The sequence below is a fragment of the Fulmarus glacialis genome, unplaced genomic scaffold (genome assembly GCF_000690835.1).
Source record: "Fulmarus glacialis isolate BGI_N327 unplaced genomic scaffold, ASM69083v1 scaffold5382, whole genome shotgun sequence".
NCBI lineage: Eukaryota > Metazoa > Chordata > Aves > Procellariiformes > Procellariidae > Fulmarus > Fulmarus glacialis.
The window spans coordinates 24477-35947 of record NW_009195834.1 but is presented as its reverse complement, the minus strand read 5'-3'; the positions used below and the strand labels follow the sequence as shown (position 1 = coordinate 35947).

The window sequence follows — 11471 nt, the reverse complement described above, 5'->3', positions numbered from 1 at the left end:
CAAAAAAAAAAAAAAAAAAAAAAAAAAAATCAAAGAAGTCTTGCCAAATGATAAAAAAGTCACAGAAAATTAATTCCAAATCCTTGAGAATATGCTGAAGATAAAACACAAGTCTTGTTGGTAGATTATAATCTAGGAATTGTTTAGAATCTATAGCCTTGTTATTTCTACCCCTTAGAAAATATCTGACAAGCTTCGAACACATAAAAACAACCCTCATATTCTGAAGTTCAAAAATAATCTATTAAAATGACTATTTTGGGAAGCAACTGAGCAAGAGTTCTCATTGATTTATCACAGAGATCTCTACTATAAAGTTAAAGGAATGCTTGTGTCCCATTTTTCAGTTTTAACTATCCTGTCTTACGAGTCAGCAGTTCAGATATGCTGAGATAAAATCTCAAAAGTCTTAGGGTGCGTCTAGCCATGAACGACAATTTTGTCTCATATATACGTAACACACACACACACACACAAAATCAAACAAGTAACACTTGAAATCTACAGATACTCTTATCTGTATTTCTTATACCACTTACCAGTAACTCATATACTGTTAAGACACATGTGTTTTAAGACGTATTACTTGTTGAAACAGCTGCCAAGGAAATGCATTGGTCGCCCCTTCAGAATTCTCTTCCTTCTTACAATTACTACTAGACAAAAAACACCTATTGCAACCACGTTAAGGTTGAGTTAATTCTAAGATAACCTAAAGATGTCAAGACTAAGACTCCAACTAAGCAGCTTTTGTCCTGTAGTGAGGTATGTTCTGAGGAATGCAATGAGGAAAAAAATATCCAAGTGACCTAGAAACCTTGGGAATGCTTTTAAGTTCCTCCTAGAGAAGTGTCAGCCCACGTGCTATCCGCGCATCAGCCTATGTGCTATCCACCTCAAAATTCTGATGCCAACTTCTGCAGTTTAGAGAAGCCTTATTTCAGCAGGCTTAAGCCATTCCTTTCCACAGAGCATTAATTTTATACTTACGTAAAAAGTGTTTTTCCAGTAAGGCTATTTCCAGGTGACCTTTAATCTCATTCAGTCTGTCAGATTCCGTTCTGTTAAAATCCTGGACTCCTGAAGCCATGATGATGGTCCCTGGACCAGCCTATAAGAAAGCCAGAACACACTGACAGCTCAGAGGCACATTTTTTTTGTCATTTAAATACATCAACTTACTTCTGGGACAGTAAAGAAACAGCCACGTGAGAAACATGCAAGTATCAACAACTATGCATACCTCTTATTCAGCATTAAACTACCAAAATGAGTGAAAGCTAATCAAATGCACAGCATCTCTCCCCTGTGAGTTTACAAAATGCACTTCTGTAGACCTGAGGGAGTTACAGAAACAAAGATTTTTTTTTTCTCCCCCTTACCAGTTCTGCTGCATCACCATTTAGCCTTTCTTCTGCTGATTTAAAAAGCATATTTACACTATCCCGCTCCTCTTCCCATTCAATGAATGGTCAATGCAACATACTTTACTTATAAAATTGTGCAGCTAGCAAAAGTAGTACTTTTCCAGATACTCACCAAGTTATTAGAAAACACATATTGTATATTTTAATATCCATTTATGGATGTGTAATTCTGAAGAGCACAGTCTCTCTGCAAGGAAGATCAGTGCAGGAACCGCTGCTCCCCCACCTCTGGTACTGCCCAGTTACTGCTGACGGATGTGGCTGGTGCCCAGAAGCTCATACTGGCAGGCCAGGAGAGGGGGGAGTCAGGAGATTATGTGTCTCAACTGATTTACCAGCACCCCTTGAACGAACTCAGCACTAGAAGTATCGCAGAACGCAGGAATTGAAGAGCGACTTGATTAGTTAAGAGCAGTGACAACTGCCACCTCCACGAAGGGAGCACAGAAAAATCCCAAGCCCACACAGCAGTCCTCCTCCCATGAAGTGGACATTTTCAGACAGCAAGAGAAAGGGTGGGTGAGGGCATCTCCCGGGTAATGGTTGTTCAGGCACTGTGTGCAGTCCCCACCAGGTACAAGAAGTCTGTCAATGAGAATTGTAGGAGCTTCTTCAACAGCTTATACCCAAAATGAAGTGCTAGATTACAGAAGCCTACATTTCAGACGTGATCTCAACACAAAACGGGATTTATTTACCTATCTTAACCATTCTCCTACCCCTTATTTGAGCTACGAAAACATACAGGAGCTGTATTGCTTTCGAAAGTCAGCTTGCATACATTTAACTATGACAGCTTAAATTACATACATGTATAAATTCAACTAATTTACAAGAGAGTTAATTAAAAGACATTTTCTATGGTTTAGGAGAGATGTACCGAAACCTCACTGACAGCAAAGTACTTTCACTGTTGGGAATGATATGCACTTTTAAAATAAAACAGTGTGGAGATACCTATTAAACATCTGTTTTCTTGCTTGAGCTGAACAGCTGCTGAGTTTAAGCCTCAGAATTTGTCTACACAGGCAAATTAGCACTCTGTAGGCATTTACTGCATGGCTTTTACCTGGTACCAACTCCCCACCTGGGCTTGCTCGAAACAGTGCCAGGCAGAGATGCTATTTCCAGTCCTGAAAGCAGCACAGTTACACCCACACAGCACTCTGCCAACGCTGCCGGCCCTGATGAGGAGCAGAAGCCGTCAGCTCAGCAGCAGCCCTGAGCCGCTTCCCATTTTGGAGCCAGCATGAACCTTGCCATAGCAGAGACAGACAGACCCCAGGGCAGTCCTCACACGGGGAGCTGCAGCACAGCATCCTCCTCCCCACGCTCCCGATCTCCCGTTCACACCTGCCTTTAGCCAGAGAGGTGCAGTAAGACACGCTGTTTGCAAGCACTCCAGCCACTGCCGAAGAGTTACAGCTGTCTGTTTTCAGATGAGCATGGGATGGCAATTAACCTCTGTGTTGACTTCTTATCTACAGAGCAAGGTTGCATTTATTTATGCTGGAAGATTTAGTGTTATCACTTGCCAGACACTTGGAGAGCCCCAGGGAGGAAGGTGTGGCTGAAGTCGAACAGCAGCACCCTTACAACATGCTCTACAGACCAGCAAAAGGAAAGCGTTATTAAAATACAGATTGCTGCCCAGGCATTAAAGCATGGCTTTCTATATTGTATATCCATATCTGGTACAAAGGGACAATCTCTGCTCCTAGCACGCACGAGTTCATGTGGAGCTGTCTAAAGAAACACTGCTACTGCTTAAAAATAAATAAATAGATAAATAAATAAAATCACATACAGGTCAAAGAGCAAGATGCTCTACTCACCAGGAATGCTCCCGGGCTCTGCGCATGTATTGGGTTTGTGTGGCAAGGTTTTGGTAGCAGGGGGGCTACAGGGGTGACTTCTGTGAGAAGCTGCTAGCAGCTTCCCCCGTGTCTAATAGAGCCAATGCCAGCGCTTCTGTGTGAAGATGTCAGAAGCTGCCCCCATGATGGACAGAGCCAGTTTCAGCCAACTCCAAGACAGACCTGCTGCTGGCCAAAGCTGAGCCCATCAGTGATGTTGGTAGTGCCTCTGTAATAGCATATTTAAGAAAGGGTAGAAAAAGCTGTGCAACAGCAGCTGGGAGAAAGGAGTGAGAAAATGTGAGAGAAACAGCCCTGCAGATACCGAGGTCTGTGAAGAAGGAGCGGGAAGAGGTGCCAGAGCAGAGGTTCCCCTGCAGCCCGTGGTGAAGACCATGGTGAGGCAGGCTGTCCCTCTGCAGCCATGGAGGGTAACGGTGGAGCAGATATCCACCTGCAGCCCGTGGAGGACCCCACGCCAGAGCACGTGGATGTGCCTGAAGGAGGCTGTGACCCCGTGGAGAGCCCATGCTGGGCAGGCTCCTGGCAGGAGCTGTGGACCTGTAGAGAGAGGAGCCCACGCTGGAGCAGGTTTGCTGGCAGGACTTGTGACCCCGTGGGGGACCCATGCTGGAGCAGTTTCTTCCTGAAGGACTGCACCCCGTGGAAGGGACCCACGCTGGAGCAGTTCATGAAGAACTGCAGCCCGTGGGAAGGACTCACTGGAGAAGTTCGTGGAGGACTGTCTCCCGTGCTGGAGCAGGGGATGAGGGCAAGGAGGAAGGAGAGGCAGAGACGTGTGATGAACTGGCCGCAACCCAAGACAACAGCTGGCTCCTGCCCAGCCAGCCCCTGGTCCCCAACCCCACACGCTGCAGTGGGGACTGGAACACAGAGACTGAGGCAAGGGAGGAGACGAAGAAGAAAAGGGCTAGCAAATACCTAAGCATATTCAAGTTTTCATTCTCATTGAAGATACTCAAGGTACTTCACCAAAAGATCAGATACATTTCAGAAATCTATTGAGAGAACCAGCTCCAGTTTTGCTTCTTCAGAGATGTTAAGTCATTAATTAAAGCTCAGGATACCTTGGCTGTGCCTCTTAGGAAGCAGGAAAAAAGCAAAAGGTGCCTAGGACTAGGGACTGAGTGATATGGGTGAACAGAACTCTTTCTGAAAGTTTCCCAATGTATGTATCTGCTAAAGCATTGGACCCAAGAAATCTGACATCGGTTAATGGGTTAAAAATCAGCAGGTACACGTCATTAAAATAACCCAAAAGGTTACAATCACCTTCTAAGCTAGAGAAAAAAGGAAAAAATATCCACTATGTTAAAACATAAGGCTGCTTGCTAAGAATACTAGGAGCAAGATCACGCAATTATCGTGTAATAATAAAATGGTTTAACCATAGTAGTAAGTGATACAAGTTTGGTGGGAAACAAAGCACGCAATTTCCAAAATTCGTGACACCATAATGAATGAATGAATACAAGTTAGAAGCGTTGTGAAAACTGAGTATGCGCAGGACAGTGATATGGGAGACATTTAAGCAGATGCTTCTTTTGTCCCAGAAGGTTCTTCCCCACACCAACACACCTCGTTGAGTCAAGAGGTATTAACGGGCTAAAAAGATAAGAAATAAGGTCTATACATCTGCTAGAGGCCAACCACTTGCTTCTGAATTCAAAAAGTACCTCTGTCTGAAGTTGGCATAACTGACTCAACTCACAAGTTAACAAAAAAAAAAAAATTTTCTTGTATTAATTCCAGCGTCAACTGGGTAATGTTTCTTTCTTCTGCTGCCTCTGCAGGCTAATGCTGGGACTCAGGCTGGATTAACTACACTTTTAACTTAACTACAGATGCCCTTTCTTGCTTCTGACTCACAGTAAAAGCCTTGAAGGCTTCCACAGATTTCTGCTTTTCCTTCTGCCTCTCTAGCTTTGACAGTATTTGACACAGGAGCCCTCTTGAAACGTGGACAATCACCATTACTTAGCGAAGACCGCGCACAAGGCTTGGTGGTGCCTAGGAAGCCAGCAAAATGCCAGAGTTGAGCACGGAGAGTCAGAGCCAGAGGGGTTAAAGGAAGATTTCTGATGACGACAGATTGCCTCTAACCCACTATCAGAGTTCAGAGTTGCTGCTCCAAGCCACATCGAGCTCCGGATCTGAAAAACCACATCTACCCACAAAAGTGTTTTTCAAGCCATCTGCAGTTCAGGCTTTTCATAACAGCACCTCCCAACCTGAGAGCTCTATGCCCTCCCTCCCAAAACCCCCTTCATCCTGCAAGCCCTGGGATTTTGTTTCGTGCACTGAGCACCGATGCCACCTTCACTATACAGCCATGGAAAAGGTCTAAGTCACTTCTTAACCGAGCAGATGAGGATCTGTCCTCTGCATCTGCAGCACAGCATATCTTCAGCATCACACAGAAACATAACTGGCCAACTCCCTCCTTTTATTTTACTTGCACAATATCATACACAGATGATTTTTCTCCAGGAATATCTAACAAAATGCTGGTCTCATTTCCAAGTTTTTAATAAACTCGGAGAGGAGCAATTCTCAAACGCAGAGGATAGGGAGCAGCGAGGACACGGCGTGCCAAGCCCCAGGGCACTCCTCAGGGCCCGGCGGTGGCTCGGACACAACACAGGGAAGAGGTAGTTTAAAATACAAAATTTTAACTTGCATTCATTTGACTAGCAAAGGGCGGAAAATAAAAGTCAGGTAGGGCCTGCAATGATAGGACAAGGGGTAACGGTTTTAAACTAAAGGAGGGTAGATTCAGACTAGCTAAAAGGAAGAAATTTTTTACCATGAGGGTGGTGAAACACTGGGACAGGTTGCCCAGAGAGGTGGTAGATGCCCCATCCCTGGAAACATTCAAGGTCAGGTCGGATGGGGCTCTAACCAACCTGATCTAGTTGAAGGTGTCCCTGCCCATGGTAGGGGGGTTGGACTAGGTGACTAGGTCCCTTCCAACCCAAACTATTCTATGATTCTTCAGCAATACAACAAACTACAGAGCTTGTCTAGAAAGGTCATAGTCTCACGAGTTTCTCAACTGACACTTCATGTGCATTTTCTTACTTCAAATTACGAAAGGGTTCCTCATGGCTGCTGCAGTTACCTGCTGTAAGGAAAGGGAAAACACAACAGCACTGCTCAAGAACGAAATCATCTGCATGAATAGTTATCCTTAGTGGCAATTCTGGGAAGCGTACCCATATTGGCAAGCTCCTAAAACATAGCTATATTTTACATAAATTTAAAAAAATCTAGTGCTAGCCAGGTTTAGAGACTTTAATAACTTAACTGTAATGCTTGCATCATGCTTTATACCTTCCAAGCATCATGCTTTATACCTTCCAATCATTGTAAATGAGGTGACCAGTACAGAAGTGTTTAAGGTTTTAATTGACATGTTTCAGGAAAAGCCAAATTGTACTGGAACAGCAATTAAATTAATGTTTTCTGTACCACAATAACTCAGATTTAAGCCTAGCATACTGGCAGGGAACTTGCATAAGTAGGTTAGACTGCTTTCAGTACAATATGCCAGGTACGAGAGAGCTTTGATTTGCAATGCTCGCTGCCAGGTTAGTGCAGAATTTCCACAGGTTTAAACACAAATTTGTTCTTTCCCCCCTCTGCCGAAGGGGATGTGATCTTCCTCTGAACTGAGTTCATTCATATACCTGTATGTAGTACTGAACATTTTCTCCCTTTTATAAAAACGGGACATCTGTCACATTAAGAGTACATAAATTCATCTAGAGCACAAAATGACAGGACATAAGTTAAAATGAGGCAAATCAAGCCAGAACTGGCAAATACACGGGTGATCTATGATTTTCAGGGCACAGTCCCCACCCCTGAACATTTGCATCTTAGCAAATCAAGTTGCCGGAGCAATGTTTTAAAGCTTTTTTAGGTGCAGAATTGTGATCTATCAGGAAGGAAGCCATGTTGCATCTACAGAACCATTACGGCACTGAATAAAGGGGACTTCAATTACCGAGCAACCAACATTACCTGAATTTCCAATGTCACAACAAGACAAATGCTAATACGTCCACTATTAGGAAATAGGAATAGAAAGGTTATCCCCTCTACCTTTGTGACTGTGGTGTTTTTACAAAGCAATGCAGAAATAACAGTGCTGCATACAGTGCTGAATGTCCTTTAAAAAAAACAGCCAACCACCTATGGTAAAGAGGGAAGGGAGGAAGAAATCTGGGAAGCCATTCAGGAACTGAGAGAGATGCTTAGCAAAGAGTTAATTTGTTAACCAACATGGCTGTCTTGGCAACGACTTGATCACAGTGTCCAAGTACACCCAGAGACCTAAGAAAGTACCTGCTATCCAAGACATACCTGGTAATCAGGGCACTTAAATGAGAGGGGGAAAAGTACCCACGCAAGCCAAAAGCCAGCCTGTAAGTTGAGACCAAACTAGCTCAAATTAAGAGTAACACACCTTTTGAACAAAAAGTTTCAGAAATCATTGAGGAGAATTCAAAGGAAAGTAACAAATCTTTCCAACCTCAAGGCTCTCCCACCAGGAGCTAGCTGTATGCTCTACCCAAACACGAGTTAGGATGCTTATTATTGAACCAAACAGGTAAACCTCACAGTTTTAAGATAAAGAATATAAGATGACGTCATCTGGCCATCCTTTCTGTCCTTCCACGGGGTATAAATTTTGCAGGTGCTACTTCAGTAAGACATGTGAAGTGTTGGGACTAAGTCCCATTGCTGTATCTGTGGCCTGGGACTGACCGTTCGCTTCACTTGTTGGAGGTGTACAACAGAGGATGCTCTTCTTTGCAGATGGTCAGGGTTCTGCAATCACAAGCTTTTATAACATGGCTTTTTACTCTAAACCCTCCATTTGTGGCAAGTTTTTGCACATGCTTGTCAAGTTCAGACATACACATAAAGAAAAGGCACCTAATGTGCACATTTCTAAGTGCACTACATACCCTTGAGGCACAGTACAGAAGGGCCTTTCATTCATATGACTGTGCTGTAGTGTTCTAATAGACAAAGATCTTTCTTTAATGGCTCCACAATGATTACACCAGAGGAGGGGAGGAGCAAACAAAACCAAACAACGAAGTAGAGAGGGTCGGAGATGAAGCCTTTGTCAAGGGAATGGCTGACAGTGGAGGCAGAGACATCCATGTATTGAAGATGCAGATAAGGGGACCAGGACTCAAATTTTGCATGCCTACGCTCAGTTCCAAGCCACCAATCTTGCTCTTTCAAGCCCACCAGTTCTGTCCTCAGATTTTAATAGAAACAGTGAAGCAACAGAAGTAGAAGCATAGTACAGCTCACATCTATCTGAAAAGACATGCAGCCTAACTTCAATCTATGCATAAGACTTGCATTGACTTTTGTATGCTTTCAACAGTTCCCCAAATTGACTTTTGTATGCTTTCAACAGTTCCCCAAAGGTATTAAACAGGAAGAAACCAACAAGGCTTGGTCTTCTCATGATCAATGTAATAAAAGTATAACACTAAGTTGCTTACAGAGCCTATAAAAGAAAACCACCCTGTATAAGCAATTTAAGATTTGAGTTTTAGTTACTGAATTAAAAACAATTCAGGCACAATTCAACCATGTGATCTCAGTAAGAAACAGAGTTGTAATTCAGAATCACCCTGTTCACACGATCTCAGCCACTATTTTAATATTGACTTAAATATACAAGCATTACTTTCTTTACTCCCGGCACCTCTGCAGCACAGGGAATTATTTCTTCTCCGTTTTACGGATGCGCACCAGCGCTTAGTGGGCAGATGTCTGTGAGGGCCAAGTGCTAATCCCCTAAACTTCCCATCTGAAATTTATCCCTTATGCGTCAGACCTCTTTCCTCATAGAAGTTTGCTTATTTTGCTCGTATCTGTAACACAGCTGCTGCTCTTAGGCTGTTCCAGCATCACACTGCATTTGGAGCTCCCAAACATTGGGAGCAGGGCAAAACAAGAAGTCTGACGCTGTTGCTGCTTTCCTCTACTCCTTTCTCGCTGTTTTTAAAGAACTATACTCAACTGTATCCCAAGGACTTACATCATAACAGCCTACTTAACAGTTCATAGTCAGCCAGAAAGCACAGTGTTTCTCCTCAAATTACCTTCTCAGCACATAGAGCTCAACAATTTGAGAAAACAGAGACCATCACTGCAGATGTGTAGCCGTAAGGCTTTATAACTAGTCAAAGCTGTAGGTTTACCTCTCTATTCCCTCAGCCATACCATCCTGGAGCTACTATCCTCCTGAAGAAATACAGAAAATAGCATCTAGGGTTTAAGACAGATCTTTCTATAGCCTCTAGCTCTGCCATCCAGATGTTTCTGATGAGATACAGAGGGTATTCCCTGCTCTCCACGCATAAATATAATGCCCTAAGTTTAATGAAAATAAGCCAGTATCTACCTACAAAAAACTCAGAAAATACCATGTTGGAAGGCCAGCAGCACAGATTAGTCCCAGTATATACAATACGTAGACAACTAACAAATGACAGAGTTCTTCAGTAGAATAAGAGCAAAGGAAAGGCATTCAACAGACGTTCCTTGTCTGAGGAGCTTGAGGATTTGCATACAATAGACTTTTTGTGACCGAAAAATGCCCTGTCATTACCACTTGTTTGCTCCATGATCATAGGAAAAAAATTCTGGCAAAAGAGCTCCATATAAGCCCACTTAAATTTAAAAAACCTAATAGCTACAGAACAGGATACAAGCTGCCAACCCCAAAGGAAATGCTTAAGCATATACAGTCTGAAGTTTTTTAGTTTAACACTTACAGTGAGCAAGACCCGTGCTTCTAGAAATGAGCTTTCAGACAACAGCCTGACCGCATTTTGGGGATAAAAATTGCATGGTGAGTTTCCAAATAGGGTGGTACAAATTCTGCCTTCCAAGTCACATTCTAGACTACAGTTAAATGGACAAATTGTAATTTAGATTGTAGCACTCCATGCTCAAGGATCCACAGCCATTTTTTAACAGTTAAACCAGGATTTTTATCTTTTTTTTAACCAATATTTAACTTTTCCTGAAACAGTGTCTTAAAAAGGTAGGTCTGTTTGAGTGCTTCTGCTTACAAGCACCAAAAAGTTTTAGCACCTGAAGAGTCTTGCTCACCTCCTGCATAGGTTTAAACCAGCCCTATAGCATGGAAGCATTACTGGATACAACACTACAGTGAAGAACAAGGTGGTGTGACCCTCTAACTCTAATGAAGCCACCAGAAGTCATATCCTTACAGTCCTGGCCCATGCCATTTCAGCAGACCTGAGCTTCTCAGACTGAAAAGAAGTCTTTCCTTCAGATCTGTTCATTAGTAATTCAACAAAACAAACAAAAAATAGACAGCATTCAGAAGCACATCCAAGGTTAAAAAACCTGTCAACCCACAACATCTAAAATCCATAGTAGGGACAGGGAACCCTAATACTAGAAATTCCACAAAATGTAAGCCTATTACTAGACGCTTACTTCCTAGTCCACAAATCTTCAAGTGTTAAATCCAAAATACAGGGACAAAGAATTATTAATTTCTGTTATTTTCCTGCCTGACAAGTATATAACATAATATAACAATACTTAAATCAAGTACTTACAGGGTCTCTCAGCTCTTCATTGTCTCGAGTTGATGTTCGAGGTATTTTCACCGGAATTTCATCTCCACATTCAGTGTCTGAAGCATTTGGAGACTCTGCTAAATCAAGGAACTCATCTCTCTTGTGACCTCTGAACCTTATTTTGTCCAACTTCTTTAGCATGTTCAGCACTGCACTTTTCTGCTTTACCTTAACATGACGGTTGGAGTCTCTGCAAGAAACAAGACATCAAGAGTACTTTAGAAAGCTTGCAACAAACCTAAACCTAAACACGCATTCTAATCACTAACTACTTCTAACCATCTTTCAAGGGCCTTCCTGCCACTGGAGGAAAAAGATGCTGCAGCTTAGCTTTTTAACAGGCATTTTTTTTTTCCACAGTGTAACAGATGCATGGTTTGTTTTTCAGTAGTTGATGATTTACCATCTTCCCACACTATTATGGCCTCTTTCTCATGGCTATTTTTAACGCAAGTCAGAATGGGCACAAGCTAACAACCTGCACTCCAAAGATAGATTAGGAAGTCAGTTCCTAA

At 42.7% G+C, this 11471-nt stretch overlaps 1 protein-coding gene across 1 annotated transcript in view; it reads right to left on the bottom strand.

Annotated features, from left to right (window-relative positions):
• GRAMD4 (GRAM domain containing 4) overlaps positions 1-11140 on the bottom strand; it is a 51230-nt gene extending 40090 nt beyond the window's left edge. Inside the window, exons 1-2 of the mRNA XM_009588219.1 lie at positions 10936-11140; positions 991-1111 (exon numbers count right to left, since the gene is read on the bottom strand). Coding sequence (XP_009586514.1) covers positions 991-1111; positions 10936-11097 — 283 coding nt within the window. The 5' untranslated portion in view covers positions 11098-11140. The remainder of the gene's footprint in view (positions 1-990; positions 1112-10935) is intronic.
• Between the last annotated feature and the right edge of the window lie 331 nt (positions 11141-11471).